The 26,877-nt window shown below is 36.1% G+C and overlaps 1 protein-coding gene across 1 annotated transcript in view; it reads left to right on the forward strand.

Moving 5' to 3' along the window:
- Positions 1-26,877, forward strand: part of SEC24A (SEC24 homolog A, COPII coat complex component) — a 72,634-nt gene that overhangs the window by 18,806 nt on the left and 26,951 nt on the right. The window contains exons 2-11 of the mRNA XM_030318264.2: positions 2,229-2,717; positions 8,728-8,898; positions 10,546-10,623; positions 11,201-11,361; positions 11,670-11,842; positions 13,193-13,295; positions 14,537-14,663; positions 16,291-16,400; positions 20,448-20,560; positions 22,819-22,937. Coding sequence (XP_030174124.1) covers positions 2,229-2,717; positions 8,728-8,898; positions 10,546-10,623; positions 11,201-11,361; positions 11,670-11,842; positions 13,193-13,295; positions 14,537-14,663; positions 16,291-16,400; positions 20,448-20,560; positions 22,819-22,937 — 1,644 coding nt within the window. The remainder of the gene's footprint in view (positions 1-2,228; positions 2,718-8,727; positions 8,899-10,545; positions 10,624-11,200; positions 11,362-11,669; positions 11,843-13,192; positions 13,296-14,536; positions 14,664-16,290; positions 16,401-20,447; positions 20,561-22,818; positions 22,938-26,877) is intronic.

Raw genomic sequence — 26,877 nt, forward strand, 5'->3', positions numbered from 1 at the left:
TGAGATCATGACCCGAGCCGAAACCAAGAGTCAGATGCTCAACTGACTAAGCCACCCAGGCGCCCCTATATTTGCCATTCTTAACTAATGTCTTCTGTTTGATGACAAAAAGGATAGTTTGTAACTCATTGATTTTATAAGTCATTTAATATATTGCTACTCACAGTTTGATAAATAGTATTAATCCACTAGTATAAAACATTTTTGTACAATGAGAACCTTTGTAGGGACTCATATAAGATGACTTCTGTTTTGAGAAATAAGTTTTAAGGAAAAATCTCACCTTATAATTGGGTGTTTATGGTACTTTGAAAAATCAATAGCATTTTAACTAATAAGAAATAAAATTAAATATTCTATCATAACTATTTACGAGGTAAAAAATATTTAGTAGCAAATTAGCTAAATTTAGTTTCTTTTTTTTCCTCTTTTTTTGGGAGTGGAGATAGAGTGCGTGCGTGTGCACGTGGGGGAGGGACAGAGGGAGAGAGAGAGAATCTTAAGCAGGCTCCATGCTCAGTGTGGAGGTGATGCAGGGCTCGATCTCATGACAGTGAGATCATGACTGAGCTGAAATCAAGAGTCCAATGCTTAATCAACTAAACCACCCAGGTGCCCCTAACTAGGTTTAGTTTAAATAAGTTACAACATCTTTATGAAAAAAGCATGAAATATAGTTGGAAGATACATGTTTGAATAAATGTAGAGATAGACCATGTTTGTAAATGGAAAAACTTTCTATCATAACAATATCAAGCTATCTAAAACTAATACATACATCAAATGTGATTCTAGTCATTTTATTTTGTATGTGTAGGAATCTGCATAAAGGGTCTTACATTTTTGTGTATGTTTGAAATTTTTCATAATAAAAAGGTTTATAAGAAGGTATCTTACCTTTTTTTTAATAACTTCCTTTTTCTCTTAATATTCTTTTTTAAACTTAAAAATTTTTTTAAGTTTATTTCTTTATTTTGAGAGAGAGAGAGAGCAGGTGAGCAAAGGAGGGGCAGAGAGAGAGAGAGAAAGGGAGAAACCCAAACAGGCTCCGTGCTATCAGCACAGAGCCCGATGAGGGACTCGAACTCAGTAACTTCGGATTTGTTACCTTGTGAGTGATGTTGCACATGTAGCAGCAGGTGTTGCAGGCAAAGTGCTAGCAGCGCTGTCCCTCCTCCATGATCATCCCATTCCCACAGCTCAGGCAGAAAAGCAGCATGGCAGCCAACTTTCTTATTTCCTTTTATTGTCTAATTTTAGGGATAGAAATAACAGTTTATTCCTGGGTAGGAGAAATAATTTTCAGGATTTTTTTTTAATATAACAGCTTTAAAGTGTACAGTTCAATGGTTTTTAGTATATTCACAGAGTTTTGCTTCCATCAGTACTATCAGTTTTATAATATATTTTATAATTCTCAAAAGAAACTTTATTCCCATTAGCAGTTATTCCCCATTCCCTCCTCCACCCAGCCAGGGGAACTGCAAATCTGTCTCTGTGTCTGTGAATTCTCCTATTCCGGACATTTCATGTAAATGAATCATACATTGTACGTATGCCCTTTTGTGACCAGCATCTTTCACTTAGCTAATGTTTTCAAGGTTTATCTGTGTTAAAAAATGTCATCAATATTTCATTCCTTTTATGATCAAATAATATTCCATTGTATAGATACACCCCTTTTGTTTATCTGTTCATCAGTTGCTGAACATTTGGGTTGTTTCCACTTCTTGGCAATTGTGAATAATGGTGTTATGAACATTTGTGTATGAGTTTTTATGCAGGGTAGGAGTGGAATTGCTGGATTATACATTAACTGTTTAATACTTTGAGGAACTGCCAAAATGTTTTCTGCTGTAGTTGCACCATTTTACACTTCCACTAGCAATGTATGAGGCTTCCAGTTTCTCTGCATTCTTGTTAACACTAAAATGTTTACTGTCTTTTCATTTTAGTCATCTTACTTGGTGTCAGTGCCATCCTGTTGTGGTTTTGATTTCTATTTCGGTAGTGACTAATAATGTTGAGTGTTTTTTGCATGTACTTGTTGGCCATTTGTATATCTCTTTAGAAATATATTTGAATGTCTAAATCCTTTGCTCATTTTTAATTGCGTTATATGTCTTTTTATTGTTGAATTGTACGAGTACCACATGTTGCACTGTATTTTTAGAAGTATTTTTATTGCTTTGTTTGCAAGACTAATTTTTTTCTCTTCTTATTGGAAGGTCCTGTCCAAAATACACTGATGTCTTCACAAGTATCAGTGAGCCAAGGATATAATTCTCAGCTTCCAGGATCCTACCCTCATCTAATACCAGCAAAGACTCTGAATCCCGTCTCTGGACAGTCTAACTATGGTGGTTCTCAGACTGTTTCTCCCTTAAGTAATTATCAGGGACCTGGGCAGACTCTTTATAGACCACTTGTGGCTTCTAATCCAGTGACAACTTCACTCCACAGTGGTTCTGTTCCCCGAATGCCACTACCTACTTCTCAGAACGCAGCTGCTACATCAATGCCTTCTGGTAGCTTTCTTCCTGGAGCCAGTGTACAACCACCTTCAAATTGGCAATATAACTATCCATCCACAGGATCCCAGACAGACCATTGTCCTCGTGCATCATCCCAATCTCTGTCTGGGAATACAAATTTGACAACTCATCAATATGTTTCTTCTGGGGATCCTTCACTTCAAAACAGCTTCATAAAATCAGGTAAAGTTCTTAATAGGAGTGCTTCATATGTAGAAATGGGAAAATTTTGCTTGTTTAGATGTTTTTTTTTTTAAATTTTTTTTTTTCAACGTTTATTTATTTTTGGGACAGAGAGAGACAGAGCATGAACGGGGGAGGGGCAGAGAGAGAGGGAGACACAGAATCGGAAACAGGCTCCAGGCTCTGAGCCATCAGCCCAGAGCCCGACGCGGGGCTCGAACTCACGGACCGCGAGATCGTGACCTGGCTGAAGTCGGACGCTTAACCGACTGTGCCACCCAGGCGCCCCGCTTGTTTAGATGTTTTAATTAACATTTCAAGTCCTGAAACCATATGGAGAACTATTGGTTTTTTAAATCATTGTTAATATTTAAAGAAATTACTTTTCTAAACTTTGAGTTAACTTAAAATCATGGATTTGCTTCCTTCCTTTGAAAGTATGCTCTGTGTTTCTTTCAGCCATGATATTTCAGGGAATCAGATATGCATACAGAACCACTTCCTTAAGGACTTGCCATTACTTTTTTTTTAATGTTTTTATTTATTTTTGAGAGAGAGAGAGAGAGAGAGAGAGTGTGAGCAGGGAAGGGGCAGAGAGAGAGAGAGAGAGGGAGGGAGACCCAGAGCTTGAAGCAGGCTCCAGGCTCTGAGCTGTCAGCACAGAGCCCAATGTGGGACTTGAAACTCACGAGCCGTGAGATCATAACCTGAGCCAAAGTCGGACACTTAACTGACTGAACCACCCAGGCACTCCATTGCCATTACTTTTATTAACTGGGTTCCATCTTGTAGTGTAGGAAGCTTAATCCCTCTGATCTGTCTTTGGTCTTGATCTGAAGAAGCTTGGATTATCTTTTTGTTGTAGCTTAGATAGTTTTGGTCCCCAGAAACTGTAGTATCCTGTAGGGGTAGGTGAGAACAGACAGTAGCTTTTCTAGTGAGGAGTGTTATTGAGCAGAACTGCAGTTTTAGAAAACAGTGGGCAGAGATTTATATCTATGTTTTCTTGTAAAAGTTTTATAGTTTTAGTCCTTATATTTAGGTCTTTGATCGATTTGGGAGTTAATTTTTGTGTATGGTGTTAGGTAGGGATTCAACTTCATTCTTGTGCCTCTGGGTTTGCATTTAACCCAGGTCTATTTGATGGAAGGAATGTTGTTTCTTCCAATGAATGTTGTTGGCCCCCTTATTGAAAATCAATTGATCATAAGTGTAAAGATTTATTTCTAGACTCTGATTTCTATTCTGTTGATCTATGTCTATCTTTATACCAGTATCAATTTGATTACTGTAGTTTTATAGTAAGCCTTGAATTTGGCAGGTATAATTCCTCTAACTTTTTTTTTTTTTTTTTTAAGACTGTTTTGGCTGTTCTGCGTCCCTTGGCATTTCCATAAGAGTTTTAGTATTAGCTTGTCAATTTTTGCAAAAAAGACAGCTGGATTTTTGATAGGGATATCAGTAATTACCTTGTATATGTATTTCTGGGTCTGTATACTACATACATTTCATCAGGCTCCTGGAAATATTTTTCTTAGCCTCTCGTCAGTCATCAGCCCCAATGAACTCATTTTGCATTTTGGCCTATCAAGGTTAAAGCTGCTTCTAGGAAATTAGTTTCTTTGTAGAAATCTGATCTGCTATTAAAACTCAAATCTTTCTGGTTGCTTTTATTCTTACTCATTTGGCACCATAAGTGAGGGTCAGTCACTTGAAATTAATGAATTTTCACCTTATTATTGATAATTCTAAAAACATTTATTGAATATTATTTTCCAGCACTTTACCAAACTTTTATATGTGGTATCTTATTTAATCTTCACACAGTCTCTTTTACAGATAAGAAATGTGAGGCTTGCATACTTTGCCCAAAGCCACAAGAAAATAGTTTGGGAAGAGATATTATTTAAAACCTGTTAAAGGGGCACCTGGGTGGCTCAGTCGGTTAACCTTCTGACTTCGGCTCCGGTCATGATCTTGCAGATCATGAGTTTGAGCCCCCTGTCAGGCTCTGTACTGACTGTGTGGAGCCGACTTGGGATTCTCTCTCCTCTCTTTGCCCCTTCCCCACTTGCACTCTTGCTCTCAAAATTAATAAATACATTTTTAAAAATTAAAAAAAAAAGATAACTATTTAAGAGTATGTGTAGCTTTTCATTAAAAAGGACATCATCAATAATCTGAAATTTTTTTGTCTATAACAGAAGTCCTCAGGTAGAGGGCTACACCACAGATGTGGTGAAGGAGACATAAGCAAGTGTCAAAACTTATGAAGGGTCCCATATAAGAGAAGGAAAATGGGGTGTCTGAGTGGCTCAGTCAGTTAAATGTCTGACTTTTGATTTTGGCTCAGGTCATGATCTTACAGTTCATGAATTCGAACCCCGCATGGGGCTCTGCACTGATAACTTAGAGCCTGCTTGAAATTCTCTCTCTCTCTGCCCCTTCCCTGTTCTCTCTGCCCATGTTCCCTGTTCCCATGTGCTCTCTTTCTTACAAAATAATAAATAAACTTTATGGAGTGCCAGGGTGGCTCAGTTTGGTTAATAATCTGGCTTTAGCTCAGGTCATGATCTCACGGCTCGTGAGTTCGAGCCCCGTGTTGGACTCTGTGCTGAGATTCTTTGTCTCCCTCTCGCTCTCCTCCTCCCATGCTCATGCTCTGTCTCTCTCTGTCTCTCAAAAATAAACTTAAAATCAGTAATAATAAATAAATAAACATAAAATTAAATAAATATATATATAAAATGAAAGAAGGATATATAAACTAAGAATATTAACCTTAAATGTATTACTACTCTTTTTTTTTTAAGATATTTCTAAAAAATTCCTCATTTTTTACCTTTGTTTTTTCAACACGTCATTGGCAATAGGTGCCTGATTATCTGATCTCAAAACTCTGTCTAGGTTATATTGTTTCTAGTCCACATATTAAATTTCTCTGACTTTTTTTTTTTCTAATAGGCTATGTTTTAACATCCTTACACTAACTTTAGGGATCTCAAAGGGCAGGTTTTAAAACTCTAGCTATTAGTGTTACAAATAAGAATTATTCAGTTTGTCAGGCACCTGGATAGCTCAGTCATTTGAGCGTCCGACCCTTGGTTTCGGGTCAGATCATGATCTCATGGTTTGTGGATTCAAGCACCACATTAGGCTTTGTGCTCACAGTGTGGGGTCTGCTTGGGGTTCTGTCTCCCTCTCCCCTCCCCAGTGTCAAAATAAATAAATAAACTTTAAAAGAAAAAAATAATTATTCAGTTTGAAGGGCGCCTGGCTGGCTCAATCAGTGGAGTATGCAACTCTTATCTCAGGTTTCTGAGTTTGAGCCCCATATTGGGTTTAGAGATTACTTAAAATCTTTAAAAAATTATTCAGCTTGACAAAATATCTGTTTTATGAAGTGTAGCATATTGTGGTTTCAATTTTTTTTCCTTAAAGGTATGAAAAATCTCTACGCTTACTAGTATTTTGTTAAACATTAGTTTGTTACCTCTTTGTGGTCGGATATATCATACATTCTTGCTCATGCTGAGTTGGTAGTGTACCTTGTCCTTTTGTTCCTTTGACTTGTCTGTATTGCCTTGGATATGTGTCAGTGTTGCTTTGATAAGAGAGTTATATGGCAGTAATCTTTGTCTTCCCTTGTCAGCAGGGCACTGATTCATCTTGTTGGGGCTACAAGGTTCAATAATACGATCATTTTTCATTTGGCTCTGAAGATTTGAACAATATTGAAGAACCATTGAAAATTTTCATATCTGGGGGCGCCTGGGTGGCTCAATCAGTTAAGTGTCCGACTTTGGCTCAGGTCATGATCTCACATTTGTGGGTTCAAGCCCCTCATTGGGCTCTGTGCTGACAGCTGAGAGCCTGGAGCCTGCTTCAGATTCTGTGTCTTTCTCTCTCTCTCTGCCCCTTCCCTGCTTGTGCTCTCTCTCTGTCTCTGTTTCTCAAAAATGAATACATGTTCAAAATAATTAAAAAAAAAAAAAGAATACAAAGAAAATTTTCATATCTGGGTATCTTTATTCTCGTTAAAAAATACAAGGTTTTACAAAATACAGGTAGAATATTAGCAAAAATTTATTACCTATTTCACTTACAAATTCAGAGGATTAAAAAAAGTCCTAGAATGAAAAAATTAAATCATATTCTTACCAGCCATATTTCATCTTCTTTGTAGACTTTGTTCCTCCTCTGGTAAATGAGCAGGTGGGAACAATGTTCTTGACTTGAATGAACAGGTGGTATGAGTTTTGGAACTTTAAAAACAAAATTTTTTTTAACGTTTATTTCTTTTTGAGACAGAGAGAGACAGAACATGAACAGGGGAGGGTCAGAGAGAGAGGGAGACACAGAATCGGGAACAGGCTCCAGGCTCTGAGCTGTCAACAACAGAGCCTGACCCGGGGCTCGAACTCACGGACCGCGAGATCATGACCTGAGCCGAAGTTGGACGCTTAACCAACTGAGCCACCCAGGCGCCCCATGGAACTTTTGATATCATGGAGAAGAGTTTCCCCAAAAGTAACTGACAGTGTTTTTACACTTATCAAAACTTACTGTCCTGATAGAAAACTGGTAAAATCAAGGCAGGGAGATACAAGGAGATACAAGAACAAATACCATGTTATTCTTAGTTTTGTTTGATGAGTACTTTTTTTTTTTTTTAATTTTTTTTTTCAACGTTTATTTATTTTTGGGACAGAGAGAGACAGAGCATGAACGGGGGAGGCGCAGAGAGAGAGGGAGACACAGAATCGGAAGCAGGCTCCAGGCTCTGAGTCATCAGCCCAGAGCCCGACGCGGGGCTCGAACTCACGGACCGCGAGATCGTGACCTGGCTGAAGTCGGACGCTTAACCGACTGCGCCACCCAGGCGCCCCACTTTTTTCTTTTTTTTAATGTTTTTATTTATTTTTGAGACAGAGAGAGACAGAACCTGGATGGGTGAGGGACAGAGTGAGAGGGAGACACAGAATCCGAAGCAGGCTTCAGGCTCTGAGCTGTCAGCACAGAGCCTGACATGGGGCTGGAACTCACAAACTGTGAGATCATGACCTGAGCTGAAGCTGGACACTTAACCGACTGAGGCACCCAGGTGGCCCTAGTTTGATGAGTACTTTTAAACCTCTTGGATATTAGTGTTTTAGAAAGCATTTACATAAACTTTGTATCGTTTCCTGATTTTTAAGCCTAGGGAATGTTCTTAATACAGTATATTTCAACCATCATTGAAACTAAACTACTTTTTAAAAAATATATATTTATTTTGAGAGAGAGAGGGAGAGAAAGAGCAGAGAAGAGTTAGAGAGAAGGAAAGAGAGAATCCTAAGCAGTCTCCATGCTGTCAGTGTGGGACTCGATCCGATTGAACTGTGAGATCATTACCTTAGCCAGAATCAAGAGTCAGTCAGACGCTCAACTGACTGAGCCACCCAGGTGCCCCAAAAGCAAACTACTTTTTATTATTATTAGCTAAACATTGAACAAGGTACAAATTTATAATCCCATTCTGAAAGGTTATGGCCCAATTAAAATGAAGCAAAATGAAATAAAACTTGCAGAATTTAGAATAACCACAATAGTTTATAGTTTTAGAAAGCTGTCAACCTAATTGAATTAACTGAATGGCCTATATTAATAGGTTATTAATAAAATTTTATTCATGTTAATTTCTATCAGAATGTTTGACATGACCTTGTTGAAGCTCTATGACCAGGTTATAAAAAGTTAAACAGGGCATTGAAGTGATTTGATGCTTATTTTATATTTATACTACTTTAATAATTGATAAATTAAGAAGCATGTGAAAGAGACTTGGAAATGTGTAAAGCATGCATATAAATTAAGAATTCATAAGCCTGAGCAGGTAACCTATTTCTGGTAATTTGGTACTGATTTTAATTACAATGTAAATTTAGAAGTTACTCAAATTTGGTAAAAGGCTGTTTTGCCCTTTTTCTTAAGTACGTAAGTGACTTGTGAAAAAACAATATTTCTATAGGTTCTGCACCCCCCTTAGTGAATCCACCTCTGCCTACCACTTTTCAACCAGGAGCTCCTCTTGGGCCCCCTCCAACTGGAGGACCACCTCCATTGAGGGTCCTCACGCCTCAGAAATCATCACATAGAGGTGTACCCCAGCCCTCATTTAATTCAGCTGTCAACCAAGAAGGTAAGCAAGGCAAACCAAGTCAAGTCCTAAAGTTTTGACTTAGGTTGGAAGGGTGAATGTTTTTTTGAATTCTGTGCATTCAGATAATATTTTTTCCAGAAAATCTAGTTGTTTTGGTTAGGGACGGCCTTCAGGAATTTAGGGTTTAAAAAGGGCTCCTTAGAATTCTACTACCCTGTGCTGGGCTGTTGCCTAGCATTTGAGAACCACTGCTGTTAACTTTTTTGTTGCCATGCAGATTTTCATAATCATGGCTAAAAAGTTAGGTGCCTTTTGGAAGAGGAAGGCGAGAAGAGAACTTTCACTTTTCTGGGCATGGTGTTAGAATGATTCTTTTAATATATTGGCTCTTTTCCATGGAAGCAGTATTTTGATTTCTGCTATTAAGTATTAACAAATATTTATGAACCTAAATAAAAAGTAAAATATGCAAGCGTTTTGAAGTTTTATATAAATAATAAAGTGTTTTAAAGCATTGTTTTCAGTTATTAGTTTAAACAATATATTTTGGCAAGTAAGAAAATTGATTTTAGCAATAACCTAACCATTAATAGCAACATGTGGAAATGGGAAAACAAGAAGAGGGGAATAATTGTTGACTATACCCGACTACTGAATACAATTAATGTTATCATTTTTGTTTTTTCTTGTAGCATTTCCTTTTTTATTACTATAGGTAGGGAAAAGACTGACCTGTGAATATTTTGAAAAGAATGGTGTTAACAATGAGTAACAAAATGATAATGTCCCACTGTTTGCCTCATTATAACTTTTAAAATTGAGCTACAATAAATATTTAAAATTTTAACCAACTAAAAATATGCCCAGTGTTTTTGTTTATTTTTACAAACACTTTTCCCAAGGTTTTCAGTATCAACTCATGGCTAAACTCATGGTGGCCTTCAGAACTGGAAAGAAGTTAACTAATTTTATTGAAACTATTAAACTTACCTATCTGGTGTTAAAATGATTATTAAAGTTAGCCCCTTTGTACTTAGAAGCTAGAGGTTGATACTATTCATTAATTTTAGCTTCTTCTATACCTGAGTTAGAGTTCATAAATAGCAGAGGCACCTAGAAATAGATTTTAATTCTTCATAAGCAGATGTCCCTGGCATTTATCTTTTAAGTCTTTAAACTGGGGGGCAGGGAGGGACAACCTAAGATTTTTATTTTATTTTAGTGATTGTTCTCTAGACTAAAGCATTCATTCTTTAATTTATGTCACCTTGAAATTAATTCTAGATTCCATTTTGTTCCATACTTTGAAAAAAAAGGTTTTTTATCCTCATAATTTAAATTTTCTTTATTATTGATTTGGGTGATTTTTTTTTCAGTGTGTACTGCTCTTTAGAGGTTTTTAATGCTGCTCTTGACTTCTGAAATCTCAGATAGTATATAATTTTATAACGTGCACAAAGGACCATTCATTTTAGAAGTTCATAAAAGTATTTGAAACTTAGATGTGTCCTGTATATTTAAAAACTTGCATTATATGAAATTTTTATTTCAACATTTGACATTTTTCCTGGGCTGTGGATTAAAGTATTTGGAAAGTTACCTTAAATTTCAGATACCAGCTCAAATTTTTCAGAAATTGTAATGATTGTTCTAGTTTGAATATTATTAATAAACTTCCTTTTTTAGGTGTTACACCAAATACCAATAATGGATCTATGGTGGTTCACAATAGTTATGATGAAATTGAAGGCGGTGGCTTTTCAGGTGAGATGCTATGAAAGTTGTTTTTGTTTTCCTTTGCTTTGCTTTGTTTTTTTTTTGTTTTAGTTTGTGTTCATTATAGGAAATGGAGAAAATTTGATAATCATGTCACACAACAGTACCTCATGTTAGCATTTTTGGTCTCCATACCTTTAGATTTTTTGTTAGTTTTTTTTTCCTTTCAGAATTGGGATCATGGGCTTTATTATTATGTTACAGCTATAGAGTATTTGTATCAATTAGATCTACTCAAATGTATTTAACCAGTTTAACATTTAATATCTTTTCATTGAAATTGCTTTGAATTAGAATTTTAGTCTGAATATAAAGTTTTGGAAATGATATGGAAGTAAATTAATCTTACCAAGCTTATATAATCTACATTAACTTGATTTTAATCATTGCAGTTGCTTTGTTAGCAGTGTTTGTTAGCAATGTTTATTTGTCTTACTTTGCAAAATTGATGGATGAAAGTATTAAATTACCCAGTGGATTTTAGAGTTATAATTCAGTGGGTGGATGTGTGTATTTAAAGTATTCTGGAATATAAAACAGAACTTAAAAGTTACCTTGTTTCTAGCAACACCACAGCATACTAATAAGAATCCCACAATGAACCGAAGTGTTGGGTATTCATATCCCTCCTTACCACCTGGTTATCAGAACACAGCATCACCTAGTACAACTGCAATGCCACCTTCTTCCTTGAATTACCCAAGTGGGCCACAGGGCTTTAATCAGGTAAACTTTTTGGTGTTTTGTTTTTGCTTTTGTTTTTGTTTTTACCATTTTTCCATCTTTTGATTTAAATTGTGTAGACATAAAAAAGTTTTAGGAAGGTGTAATGAATTTTTTAACCAATTGGAATAATGGATATTTCATAAGACTCATGTTATATTATATATTTCCAGAACCAAAATATTGACCAGGAAATCTAGATTATAGTTTTGTTATTTAGAGTGAAATTAAGTAACCAAGTCCTTATACACTTCTGTTTTCAACTGAAGACGTTATAAAGGCTGTTTACTTTGAAATTATATTATCTTTAGACTCCCTTAGGTGCTAATCATTTAACTACAACCATGAGTGGATTAAGTCTCCATCCAGAAGGGCTAAGAGTTATCAATCTTCTTCAAGAAAGAAACATGCTTCCATCAACACCTTTGCAGCCTCCTGTTCCAAATTTGCATGAAGATATCCAGAAACTCAATTGTAACCCAGAGTAAGGCTTCAGATAGCATTTCTTATTAAATATGATATTTATTCTAGAAGTTTAAGATTTTTTTGGAGTTTCATGTATTATAAACATTGTATAAATGTTAATTTTTGAAAATAGTTTTGCATACAGAAAAAAACCTTAGGAAATTGCTTACTTTAATTGATATCTGAAATGTTCTAACTCAAGAAATAGAGTTGTAACTTACAAGCTGATTACTGCTCTTATCTGCTCTACTGGGACTCTGATACTCATTATCATTGTGGTGAACAAGTCCAAAGTATGGGGATTTGATTCTACATAATCCTTCATTTGCTCTCATCTTAAATTGTTTTTGTATAGCAAACAGAATTATGATACTCTTTTCTCCCTTCAAATGGATCATTAGTTTAAATGTATATGGTAACAAGTTTCTGATAAATTGAATTTTGTTATTTCTATTATTTTTTTATTTAAGGTGTTTTTATTAAAGCCTGGGTCCCTGACCCATGGACAGAAAGAGCTGCCGTATTTTGTCATATTAAAAAAAATTTTTTTAATGTATTTTTGAGAGAAAGAGAGTGCATGCGTGCACACACACGGGAGGGGCAGAGAGAGAGGGAGACACAGAATCCAAAGCAGGCTCCAGGCCCTGAGTTGTCAGCACAGAGCCTGGTTCTGGGCTCAAATCCACAGACTGTGAGATCACGACCTGAGCGGAAGTTAGACGTGTAATCGTGAGCCACGCAGGCACCCCACGAATTTTTTTTTTTTTTTTTACATTTATTCACGTTTGAGAGACAGAGAGACAGAGCACAAGTGGGGGAGGGGCAGAGAGAGAGGGAGACACAGAATCCGAAGCAGGCTCCAGGCTCTGAGCTATGAGCACAGAGCCCAATGCGGGGCTCGAACTCACGAACCGCGAGATCATGACCCGAGCTGAAGTCAGATGCTTAACCGACTGAGCCACCCAGGCGCCCCAAATTTTGTTATTTTTAAATAGTCTTTTTAGAACGTTCAACAAAACAGGTCTTTTCAGTAATAAATTTAAGTTTGCATTTGCATATTTGGGTCATCACCTTTTAATTCCAGTGTAATATAGATTTATATAAAGGAAAATAAGTCATCTGTTAGTCTGAACTGTCTTATGCACAAGCCAAGCCAAAAAGAGACTTTATTTTAGTTATATAATAGTTGTAATTTTCTACCCTCTCTTTCTGAATAGGACTTAAATATTTAAATGGGACAACATTTGAGAGGACCTATTGAAGTGTTCTTTGTAATTTGACCCAGTGTTAAATGTACCTTTTGGAGTTTTTTTTTTTATCCAAGAATAATCATAACAACAACTGACACATGATTTTTACTTTGATACAGGTTATTTCGATGCACGCTGACTAGCATTCCTCAGACTCAGGCCTTATTGAATAAAGCCAAACTTCCTTTGGGACTGCTGCTTCATCCTTTCAAAGACCTAGTGGTATGTTTCACTAGTGAAAGTAAATGTTTTATGGGAAATTAACTTGATGGTGAGGAATTTTCTACAGTAATGCAAGAATCACTTGTAGAATTTATTTGAGCTATCTTTAGGAATTTGACCACTGACAGGTTCTTTTATTTGTAATTCAACCAGCACTTTTATTACCAAACACTTGAAAATGAGGTAAAATAAGTTGAATTTTAAAAAAATTCAAGAGGAACTGAATAGAAGTACTAAAAGAAAATAAATAAATCAACCATGCTATTTTAAAAAGTTGTAAATTATTTGCCCATTTAAAATACTTTACCCAGTCTTCCAGTTCTGCCATTCTGGGAGTAAATTTGTTCCTTGAGGAAGCTGTTCCCTCTGCTAAAAGGGAAAAACAGAGAAGATGTCCACTTTTATCCTAAGGCTCTGAGACCTTGACATATGGACCTTAACGTTTTTCAGAGGATTAATACATAAGTGAAGTAACTTTCCCAAAACGAACTTATATTCAGGCTTTTGAACTTTTAATATGTAGGATAAACTTTAAATAGGAGCATAATTGGAGAGTTTGAGTATTTAAATATAATTTACTCTTACCTTACTTTGTCACAGTAATTTTATGAGAACTTGGTAAGCCTGTTAATGTAATATGAAGAAATGCTAATAATTTCCTTGGTCATTTCATTGATCTTAGAATGTTGATCCTTACTTTACCATCCATGTGAAAAATACACTGGATATTTACTATGTTTGATTTATAATATAAATACCTAATGAGAAAATAAATACTTAAAAATTTTTTTAATGTTTATATATTTTTGAGAGAGAGAGAGACAGCGAGCAGGGGAGGGGCAGAGGGAGAACGGGAGACACAGAATCTGATGCAGGCTCCAGACTTCAGGCTCTGAGCTGTCAGCACAGAGCCTGACGTGGGGCTTAAACTCACCAGCTGCGACATTATGACCTGAGCTGGAGTTGGATGCTTAACTGACTGAGCCATCCAGACACCCCAAAATAAATACTTGTTAAAGGCAGAATTTAATGAGAATGCTGCTGGAACAAACCAGTAGTTTTTAAAATTAGTACATTTCATCTACATAATTTTTTTGTGTGGCAGTTTGAACACTTCTTTTTACCTTTGTTTTTTTCTCCAAAATTATAGTATTCCAGAAGTTACCTGGAAGGTATGGATTAATGTTTGGCCTTTAGACGTAATGATCACTCCCTTTAAAAAATTTGTTTTGTTTTTCTAGCAATTGCCTGTGGTTACCTCCAGTACAATTGTGAGATGCCGCTCATGCAGGACGTACATCAACCCTTTTGTCAGCTTTCTTGATCAAAGGAGATGGAAGTGTAACTTATGTTACCGAGTCAATGATGGTATGTTATGGTTTTTTTGTTTTTTTTTTAAACTTTTTCAAATTTCTCCTTGCATTGTAGGGAAAGCCAATAAGACAAATGTAAAGTTAAAAAAAAACAAAAACACAACCCCAAACCCTTTCTTACTTACCTGTAATCCTTCCACTCAGAGATAACTTCCATTAACTTTTTCCTGTGCATTTATACTTATATATAAAAAATTGTATACTTTTTGAACAAAAAGTGTGATAATATTCTGATACCTTTTTTTTTACATTTATTATATTGGGTATATAATAAATGGCATATTTCATGGTATTATTTAAGCAAATATTTTAATTTAAGAAATATTTTTAATTAGAAACTGTCCCATGCCTTTTCTCTAGGGTGAAAGAAATAAGTCCACAGAATAGCTGCCATTAGCTTCATTCACTGCAGTAAGGAGGGAGGTGGGCAGTGCTAGAAGGTTAGTTGAATGTAGTTTTTTCAGTAATTGAGGAAGAGGAGATCTCTTTCAGAAGCTGTTAACAGTTTATATTTAAGGAATTTCATCTAACCAGTAACATTTTATTAGGATTAGAGAAGAAAAAGGGTATGCTGCTATCCACATTGAAAATTAGGTCTCTGGTGTACCTGGCTGGCTCAGTCAGTAGAGCATGTGACTCTTGATCTCAGGGTCGTGAGTACAAGCCCCATGTTGGGCATAGAGCTTACTCAAAAAAAAAAAATTAAAAGTAAAAAAAAGAAAATTAGGTCTCTGGAAGGAAATTTCATTAAGTATTGGCAAATGGAGAATTTAAGAGATTTTTTAAAACCATTTTTATTGTTTATATTATTTAAGAGTAAAGGGAGGATAGTGTAAGAACGTTATTTTTATTCTCTAATAATTCAGAAAATGTATTTATAGTGTTTAGTATGTCTTTAAAATCTTATGTATATGGGCTTCATTATGTGACATAAAATTATAATAAAGGTGGAAGTTACTTTAGTATGCAGCCCAGACCATTTCATGAACTATGGCTTACCCTTTAACATATGTAGGAATTTGAGTTTCTAAACAGTTAATGGGAAGACAGGTGCAATGATAATTTAGAAAATATTCTTTGAGCTCTAGTGTATAGGCAACTGATGTTCCATAAAGGCCTCATTAATTAATGGAAGTGACCGAACTGTTAGCCTTCATTTAGCTTTAGCCTCTCAGGTATTTGTGCCATAGTTTTCAAGGGGCAGCTGAAAGCTATGGGGCAGCCAGAGGCTGTACATTTCATGTCAGCATTAATACTCGCGTATGGTTATGAAATTTAACACAAAATTTTGTCTCACATATAAGATAATAATTAGTATTCATTGAATTTTTATCATTCTTTTAAGCTGTTTTAGGAAAGCAGCTTTAGTGAGAATTGAGACGAAGTGTAAATTAGAAGGTAGGAAAAGAAAAATCACAGTTATAGTAGCTGTAAAATCATACTTAGTACTATTAAGTATGGGGGAAACTTGAATAGAACTCAAAAACAAAGTGTATTTATCCTTTAATTTTTAGTCCATATTGGCTTATTTATAAATCTTCAAAATAAGAAAACAGCTAAATACAAGATAAATTGACCTTAATCCTTTCAGTTGTATCATTGTATGTTGTTAACTTACATAGTTCCTGAAGAATTCATGTACAACCCTTTGACCAGAGTCTATGGAGAACCTCACAGAAGACCTGAAGTTCAGAATGCTACTATTGAGTTTATGGCTCCTTCAGAATACATGGTAAGCTAGCTTGCTTGCTTGCTTGCTTCCTTCCTTCCTTCCTTATTTTTTGAGAGAGTGAAAGCTATTTCGCACATGGTGGGAGGGACAGAGAGAGAGGGAGAGAGAATCCCAAGCAGACTCCACACTGTCAGTGCAGAGCCCAACGTGGGGCTTGATCTCACAAACCATGAGATCATGACCTGAGCCAAAACCAAGAGTAGGACGCTTAACCAACTGAGCCGCCCAGGCACCCCGCTTTCATTTTTTTTTTTTTAACTTTGCAGGTTTTTTTTTTTTATTTTATTTTTTATTTTTCAAAATTTATATCCAAATTAGTTAGCATCTAGTGCAACAATGATTTCAGGAGTAGATTCCTTAGTGCCTCTTACCCATTTAGCCCATCCCCCCTCCCACAACCCCTCCAGTAACCCTCAGTTTGTTCTCTGTATTTTATTTTATTTATTTTTTTTATTTTTTATTTAAAAAAAATTTTTTTTAACATTTATTTATTTTTGAGACAGAGAGAGACAGAGCATGAACGGGGGAGGGTCAGAGAGAGGGAGACACAGAATCTGAAACAGGCTCCAGGCTCTGAGCTGTCAGCACAGAGCCCGACGTGGGGCTCGAACTCACGGAGCGCGAGATCATGACCTGAGGTGAAGTCGGCCGCTTAACCGACTGAGCCACCCAGGCGCCCCTGTTCTCTGTATTTAAAAAAAAAAAATTTTTTTTTTTAACGTTTATTTATTTTTGAGACAGGGAGAGACAGCATGAACAGGGGAGGGTCAGAGAGAGAGGGAGACACAATCTGAAACAGGCTCCAGGTTCTGAGCTGTCAGCACAGAGCCTGACGTGGGGCTTGAACTCACGGACCGTGAGATCATGACCTGAGCCAAAGTCGGATACTTAACCGAGTGAGCCACCCAGGCGCCCCTCTCTGTATTTATGAGTCTCTTCTGTTTTGTCCCCCTCCCTCTTTTTATATTGTTTTTGTTTCCCTTAGGTTCATCTGTTTTGTCTCTTAAAGTCCTCATATGAGTGAAGTCATGATTTTTGTCTTTCTCTGACTGACTAATTTCACTTAGCATAATACCCTCCAGTTCCATCTATATAGTTGCAAATGGCAAGATTTCATTCTTTTTGATTGCCAAGTAATACTGTATTATATATATATATATATATATATATATATATACACACTCTATTATATGATATATATATGATATATATACACTATGTATATTATATATGTATACACACACCACACACACACACACACACACACACATATATACATACCACATGTTCTTTATCCATTCATCCATCGATGGACATTTGGGGCTCTTTACATACTTTGGCTATTGTCGATAGTGCTGCTGTAAACATTGTGGTGCATGTGTCACTTCGAAACAGCACACCTGTATCCCTTGGGTAAATGTCTAGTAGTGCAATTGCTGGGTCGTAGAGTAGTTCTATTTTTAGTTTTTTGAGGAACCTCCATATTGTTTTCCAGAGTGGCTGCACCAGTTTGCATTCCCAACCCTGCTTTCATTTTTTATATGTTATTGTATAAAATTATATAAATAATATATTTTTATATAGTATATTACTTAGTACTAGATTTTAAATAAAACACTGTGTCATCTTTTACCAAAATTGTATGCTTTTAAATTTTATATGTTATACTTGTTCATTATAAATGTAGTTAAGTATACAGGGGTAAATTTGAAAAGTAAAAGTGTAAAGTTTCACTTATATTTCTTGTGCATCAATCCAGAAACTTACAATATAATATTGGGATCGTGTTTACTTTTAAGTCACTTCCAACTTTTTCCTAATAATGCCATGATAAACACTCTTTCGCAAGTACTATTATACATTTGTATGAATATCTAAAGTCTTGCATTTTTAAAATAATAATTATGCCCAAGGTTAAATTAGCACTTTACATTTTACAGAATATTTACATTTAAAAACAATTTCTTTAGTGTTTTATTTATTTTTGAAAGAGACAGAGTGCTAGCAGGGGAGGGGCAGAAAGAGAGGGAAACAGAATCTGAAGCTGGCTCCAGGCTCTGAGCTGTCAGCACAGAGCCTGAAGCAGGGCTCGAACCCACGAACAGTGAGATCATGACCTGAGCTGTAGTTGGATGTCCAGTGGACTCAGCCATCCAGGCGCCTTAGCACTTACACGTTTAAAAAAATTTTTTTAACGTTTATTTATTATTGAGAGACAGAGAGACACAGAGTGTGAGCAGGGGAGGGGTAGAGAGAGGGGGAGACACAGACTCCGAAGCAGGCTCCAGGCTCTGAGCTGTCAGCGCAGAGCCCGATGCGGGGCCCGAATTCACAAACCGCGAGATCATGGCCTGAGCCGAAGTCGGTCGCTTAACCAACTGAGCCACCCAGGCGCCCCAGCACTTATGTATTTTTGATCATCACAAACAACAGTCTGAAATAAGCTAGGTGAATGTTGTTCCTGTCTGTAAGGTAGGAAAACAAACTTCAGTTAAGTGACTTGCTAAATATCATTTAAGTAAGTGGGAGAGCTTGCATAAAAATCCATGGCTTTGATTTGGTTACTATTTCACCATGCCATAATTTTCTCTAAATAAAGGGAATATTAAGATAAGACTTAACATGAACTTTTAGTATTTTATTTTACCTTGTTATATTTTTGTAGGGTAATCTCCCTCTATTTGGGCAGTGGACGCCATTTTGGTATAGAAATTATGAGGGTGCATTTTCTTTTCATCACAGAAAAGTTCAGTGTAGAAGACAGTTTTGTGACATTTAAATGGTCAGTAATGGGGTGCCTAGGTGGCTCACTTGGTGGAACACCAACTTTGGCTCAGGTCATCATCTTGCGGTTTGTGAATTCGAGCCCTGCATTGGGCTCTGTGCTGACAGCTAGGAGCCTGAAACCTGCTTCAGATTCTCTCTCTCTCTCTGCCCCTCCCCTGCTCATGCTCTGTCTCTCTCTCAAAAATAAAATAAACATTAAAAAAATTAAGAAATAAAAAATAAATGGTAATAGTTTTCTGTAGTGTAGCTGTGTCTGTTGAATTAAAGCCAAAAAATCAGAAGCCTCTGTTCTTTTGAATTGCCCTCCCTAGGGCTCTTTTATCTCCCAGGTTTTACAAAAGTGGCTTCCTTTAAATTTGTAAACTTGCTTATTGTAAGATGTTTTGCTCCTTCGTCACTTATCTCGTAGGTGAGAGATGCTATGAATTTGGCAAGTGATCTGTGCATAAAAATATAAAAGTTAGTATACCACATGCCCAGTTCTCATTGTGGTTTTTTGATGCTTTTTAGTGAATTGAAAACAAATCTTTAACTTTGGAATTTTTTATTTTATTCTATTCTATTCTATTTTAAATGTTTGTTTATTTTTGAGAGATGGCACACACGAGCAGGACAGGGGCACAGAGAGAGGGAGAGAGAGAATTTCAAGCGGTGCTTGATCTCACTGTGAGATCATGACTTGAGCTGAAATCAAGAGTGAGATGTTTAACCAACTGTGCCACTCAGGCACCCCTAAATTTGGAATTTTAAAATATAGTTGTACTTTTTTATGAATTTTAGCTGAAATCCATTGGTTAAGGAACTAGCTCAGGCTAACTTGAGAAATCAAGTCACATCTATAATTTCCCTATATTGTGAAATATTGTGTACATATGGAAAAGTCTGTAAAACATAAGTGTGTAGTTTACCAAATAATAAACACCTGTGTTAGTACCACCCAAGTCAGAATTGAGCATTGCCAGTACTCCCAGAATGCCTTCTGATCACATTTTCTTTTCTTCCTGTCCTAGAGAAAAACTCTTCTGACTAAGGGCAATCACATCTTCATTTTGTGTTTTATAAGTATGTGTCTCAAAAAAATAAAGTTTTGCCTGTTTTTAAAATTCTTGTTATTTTTGTATTGTTTTCTCAATCCATTATTGTTTATAATTGTCTTAATCTATAGATAATGTTTGTTGTTTTGCTGTAAGTGGGCCAGACAGATGATAAGTTTAGATTTCATCCTTTGAAATGATTTATTGAGATCTTTCTTTTCTTCAGTTACGACCACCTCAACCTCCAGTGTATCTCTTTGTGTTTGATGTATCTCACAATGCTGTTGAAACTGGATACTTGAATACAGTTTGCCAGAGTTTGTTAGACAATCTGGATTTGTAAGTATCTTAATTCATCTTAAATTTGAAACTAGCAAAATGAATAAGTAGTGTCAAAATAGAAAAAATGCTATATAATTGTGTTCTAAAACTCCATAAAATTGATTCGTTAACTTTAGATCTCACTTTCTCTGAGAAACATAAATTTATTTTAACTTAAAAAAAAATATTTATTCATTTTGAGAGAGAGTGTGAGTGGGGGAGGGGGAGAGAGAGAGGGGACAGAGGACCCAAAGCTGGTTCTGTGCTGACAGCAGCAAGCCTGGTGTGTGGCTGAAACCCACGAATCATGAGATCACGACCTGAGCTGAAGTCAAACCCTCAACCGACTGAGCCACCCAGGTGTCCCTTACTTTTTTTAAATGAAAAAATTTCAAACATGTAGTAAATAGAAAGAATGTAGTGAACTTCCAGGTACTTATCCCTCACCTTCAATATTCTTAGCGTTCATCTGTTCTTGCTTCATCTAATTCCTCCCATACATAAACACTTTTTTCCCCTTGAGTATTTTTACTCAAACCATAGTCAGCATATCCTTTTAACTATAAGTACTTAGAATTATTTTTAACCCTAAGATTCAAGTATTACACTACACAAAATTAGCAATAGTTCCATAATATGATTTAATACCTGGTTCTAGTTTTGGTTTTGGTTGTCTCAGAAATGTCTTTTTACTGTAAGTTTGTTGAAATAAGAATACAAACAGTGTGTACAAGTGGCATTTCATTATCCTTTCTCTTAAGTCTCTTAAAATATCTGTATGTTAAATGGTTCCTTAGATACTTAGTGTAACCCATAAAAGCTAGTATGACTTTTCAGTGTAATGAAATATAGTGCTCTTGTGTTGTGTGGAAGAATGTGAAGTATCAAGTCATATCAGAAGTGGACTACTAAGTCCTTCACCTTGGTGAAAGGAGCCTCCTTGTTCTTTCTGGCATTTTTTTTTTAAGTTTATTTACTTGTTTTGAGAGAGAGAGTGTGTGCAGGAGCATGTGCAGAAGGGGCACACAGAGAAGGAGCGAGAGAATCTCAAGCAGGCTCTTGGCTGTCAGCCCAGAGCCCCATGTGGGGCCTGATCCCATGACCCTGGGATCATGACTGGAGCCGAAATCGAGAGTTGAATGCTTAACTGACTGAGCCACCCAGTGTACCCAGTATTTATATTTTTAATTTAGATTGTATATGGGGATTGTCTGTTGATGTGAAACTCCACTGACTCATCTAAGCATGAGCAACAAGAATGAAAACTAGTTTGTCCCTCTCCTTAAGAAACTATAGGTCAACACATTTAAGTTCTTTAAGACAAATCCTCCTGTTGTTTTTTTTTTTTTTTTTTTTTTTTTTTTTTTTAAGGTTTATTTACTTTTGAGAGAGAGTGAACAGGGGAGGGACAGAGAGAGTAGGGGATAGAGAATCTGAAGTGGGCTCAGTGCCTACAGCAGAAAGCCTGATGCAGGGCTTGAACTCAAGAACCGTGAGATCATGACCTTAGCTGAAGTCAGACACTCAACAGACTGAGCCAGTGAGGTGCTCCTTACTGCTCTTCTTAAGACAAACAACATAAGAAGAGATTTGGGTAACCTTTAAAAATTTTTTTTAGTGTTTTTATTATTTTTGAGAGAGACAGAGTGCAAGTGGGGGAGAGGCAGAGAGAGAGGGAGACACAGAATATGAAGCAGGGTCCAGGCTCTGAGCTGTCAGCCCAGAGCCTGACGTGGGGCTTGAACTCATAGCTGTGAGATCATGACCTGAGCCAAAGTCGGACGCTTAATCGGCTGAGCCACCCAAGAGTCCTTGGGTAAACTTTTAAAAGAAGTGCAGTACTTAATTTATATTTTGGAATTACCATTTATGGTAATTTTTAAAAATTATTTTTGATAAATTAAAATCATCTACAAAGTTTTCACTACAGGAACATGAAAAGTTTTGTATACACTTTCAAGTATTTTTTATCTGCCATTTCCTGTGTGACTTATTTAACTTCATATAGGTGTAATGAGTTTTGGATTGCTTTATTATTGCTTGGTTTTGTTGATTGTTTGGCTTCTGAAGTGTTTTCACTTTGTGCAGGGTATGTTTTCATGCTAATTAAACATTGAATAGGTTGAACATTTATGTTGGGACACTTCCCATAATACCAAAGTAGTTATTTGCATGTTAACTCTTCACAGATATTATATATATATACATATATATATATATATATATATATTTATATGGGAAAACTTGATGAAATCCTCTTCTGAATTTGTTTATAGGCTTCCTGGCAATACTAGGACAAAAATTGGCTTCATTACGTTTGATAGTACAATCCACTTCTACAGTCTTCAAGAAGGTCTCTCTCAACCTCAGATGCTAATAGTTTCAGATATTGAAGGTATATATTATACACTTTAAATTATTGAAATGTCTTAGGAATTTTCAGTTTTAGAAATATCATGTTATATAGTGTATACGATATGACTCTATTATATTGAGGGAAAAGACCTGGAGTATAAAATGATAAGCTTGTTGGAATTGTAAGAGTCCTTCAGTCTAATCCCTCATTTACAGAAGAGGAAACAGTAATAGAGGTAAAGTGAATTCTGGACAAGGCAACAAAAACAAGTTAATGTTCAAACTCAGATTAAATGTAGGTTTCTTTTTCCCTCATTCATTCATTCATTCATTCGTTCATTCAAAAAGTATTTAAGAATAGACATATAAGAGTAATGGAATAGAATAGAGGGCCCAGGAATAAACCCTCACATGTATGGTGAATTGATTTTTGACATGGAAACTAAGGCCATTCAATAGGGAAAAAACTGTCTTTTCAACAAATGATTCGGAGGAAAATGAGCATGCAAAAGAATGAAGTTGGACCCTTAAAACATATAAAAAAAAATGGATCAAAGATCTAAACTCAAGGGCTAAAACTATAAAACTCTTAAAAGAAAACAGAGGAAAATCTTTATAACATTGGGTTTGGCAGCGATTACCTGGGTATACATCAAAAGTAGAGGTAACAAAAAATAAATTGAACTTCATGAACACTAAGACCTTTTGTACATCAAAGAACATTTTCAAAAGAGTGAAAAGAGGACTCACAAAATTGGCAAAAATATATGCAGATCATATGAATGATGCAGGATCAATATCTAGAACATGTAAAGAACTCCTCAACTCAATGATTAAAAAAAATGGCACAATTCAAAAATGGGCAAAGGACTTAAATGGACATTTCCCCAAAGAAGATACATGAATGGTCAATAAGCACATGAAAAGAAAAATGCTCAACATCATTAGTCATTAGAGATATGCTTCTCAGCAATAGCCAAACTACGGAGAGCCCAAATGTCCATTGACTGCTAAATGGATAAGGAAGATGTGCAGTGTATATACAGTGGAATATTATTATCCATCAAAAAGAATGAAATCTTTCCATTTGCAATGACGTGAATGGAGCTAGAATGTGTGATGCTAAGCAAAATAAATCAGAGAAAGACAAATACCTTATGATTTCACTCGTGGGAATTTAGAAACAAAACAGATGAACATACGGGAATGGGGGGAAGAGAAGAGAGGGAGACAAACCATAAGAGACTCTTAATGATAGAGAACAAACTATGGGTTGACAGAGGGAAGTGGGTGGGTGATTGGCTAGGTGGGTGATGGGTACTGAGGAGGGCACCTGTTGTGATGAGCACTAGGTGTTGTATATAAAGTGACAAGTCAATAAATTCTCCTAAAACCAATATCGCACTGTGTTAACCAAGTAAAATTAAATAAATAAACAAACAAACCTCTCAAAACCAAAAGAAAAAAAAAAAAGAAACACAAATCACAACCACAGTGAGATACAATTTCACATCCATTACAGTGGCTATTATCAAAAAAATAGGACATGATAAGTTTTGACAAAGATGTGGAAACCCTGGAACTGTCATGCATTACTGATGGGAATGTAAAATGGTACAGTGCTATGGAAAACAGTTTGGCAATTCCTCAAAAAAGTTAAACACATAGTTGTCATTATGATCTAGCAGTTCTACTCCCAGTATATACCTAAAATAATTGAAAGCAGGCTCAAACCAATACTCATACCAAGGTTCATAGCAACATTATTCACAGTAGCCAAATATGTAAACAATTCAAGTATCCATCAACAGATGAATGGATAAACAGTGTGGTATATACATATACTCAAGAATGAAATTCTGTTGCATGCTATAACACGGATGAACTTTGAAAACATGCGAAGTAAAATAAGTTAGGTGCAAAAGCACAAGGATCGTATGATTCTGCTTATATGAGATACTGAGAATAGGCACATTCATGGAGATAGAAAGTAGAATACAGGTTACCAGGGGTTAAGGAGTTACTATTTAGTGAGTACAGAGTTTGCGATGATGAAAACATTCTGAAAATACATAATGGTGATGGCTATACAACATTGCGAATGTATGTACACTTAAAAATTGTACACTTAAAAATGGTTAAGGTGAGGGATGCCTGGCCGGCTCACTTGGTAGGGCATGTGACTCTTGACCCCACATATTGTGTATATTTCATAACCACAGTTAAGAAAAATTAACTCAAAACTCATAGACTGGAGTGTGAGATTAAATTTTTTTTTTAATGTTTATTTATTTTTGAGAGACAGAGGGCATGAGCAGGGAGGAGCAGACAGAGAGGGAGACACAATCTGAAGCAGGCTCCAGGCTCTGAGCTGTCAGCACAGAGCCCGACGTGGGACTTGAACTCATGAACTGTGAGATCATGACCTGAGCAGAAGTCAGATGCTTAACTGACTGGGCCACCTAGGCGCCCTTTGAGTATGAGATTAAAATAGAAGAAAACAGAAGTAAATCTTTGTGATCTTGGATTGGTTGATTTTCTAGGTATAACACCAAAAGCACAAACAACAAAAAATAGAAAAATAGAACAAATAGAAAAAATAGGCTGGCTGGCTCAGTCGGTAGAGCATTCAACTCTTGATCTCAGGGTCATGAGTTTGAGCCTCACATTGGATGTAGAGATTAGTTTGAAAAAAGAGAGAAAAGGATAAATTTGATTTCTTCAGAAACTTCGTGTTTCAAAGGATACCATCAAGAAAGTGAAAAGACTGTCCACAATATGATAAAATATTTGCAAATCATATGTCTGATCAGGAATTTATATCGAGATTACGTAAAGAAGCCCTACAACTTAACCTGAAAAGGACATCTTGATTAAAAAGTGAGCAAAATATTTGAATAGACCTGTCTCTATTCAATACACAGTGTTCAATGGCCAATAAGCACTTGAAAAGATGCTCCATATCCTAAATTATCAGGGAAATACAAATGAAAACCACAATGAAATGCTACCTTACACTGACTAGGAAATTCAGAACTCATTTTTTTTTTTTTGCTGCTGTCAGCATGTCTATGAATGTCCATAGAAGCATCATGAGTATTGGTTTTGTGGTTACAAATAAATTTTACTGAGTAGACAAATTGGCAAATATAGAATCCACGAATAGTGAGGATTCACTGTACATCTTTAAAAGGTAGTAGTTGAGGAGAGCTCCCTTCTGTCTTGGTTATTTTAAATCTCACAAAAAATCAGCTTTATTTCCTAACCTGTTTACCCAGATACTTACTTCATTGTTCGCTGAACAGGGGATTCTGATGATGGGCCAAATTGTGAATTCAGTGATGTGGTCCAGCCTCTCAATTTTATACATAAGCTGATAGATGGAATGTCCCTTGCTGTATGTCACATAGCAGGGATTTAAAAAAAGACAGTAACAAAGTATTTTCAAGAAAGTGGAGAAATTACAACTCTCATATACTGCTGTTTGGAACGGAAAATGTTGCAGCCACTACAGAAAACAGTCTGTCACTTCCTCCAGAAGTTAAACATAGAGTTACCATATGATCCAGCAATTCTACTCAATGTTTATATACTCAAGAAAATTAAGACTATGTGCATGTGAATGTTCATAGCAACATAGCCAAAAAAGTAGAAACAACCCTAATACCCATTAGTTGATGAATGTGTAAACAAAAAAGTGTATCTATACAATGAAATATTTGTCAATGAAAGAGAATAAAGTACTGATAGATGTTACCACATGGGCGAGCCTTGAAAACATTTTGTTGTGTAAGAAGCCAGTCACAAAGGACCTCATAGTGTGACTTTGTTAGTACGATGTATCCAGCGTACACAAATCCAGAGACAGACTGGCAGCTGCCTAGTGCTGTGAGAGTTGTCAGGGTCATGAAGAATGGCGGCTAAGTCATGTGGCATTTCTTTTCGGGATGATGGGAAGGATCCGGAATTACTGGTGATGG

This window comes from Lynx canadensis, chromosome A1 (assembly GCF_007474595.2).
Source record: "Lynx canadensis isolate LIC74 chromosome A1, mLynCan4.pri.v2, whole genome shotgun sequence".
NCBI classification, from domain to species: Eukaryota; Metazoa; Chordata; class Mammalia; order Carnivora; family Felidae; genus Lynx; species Lynx canadensis.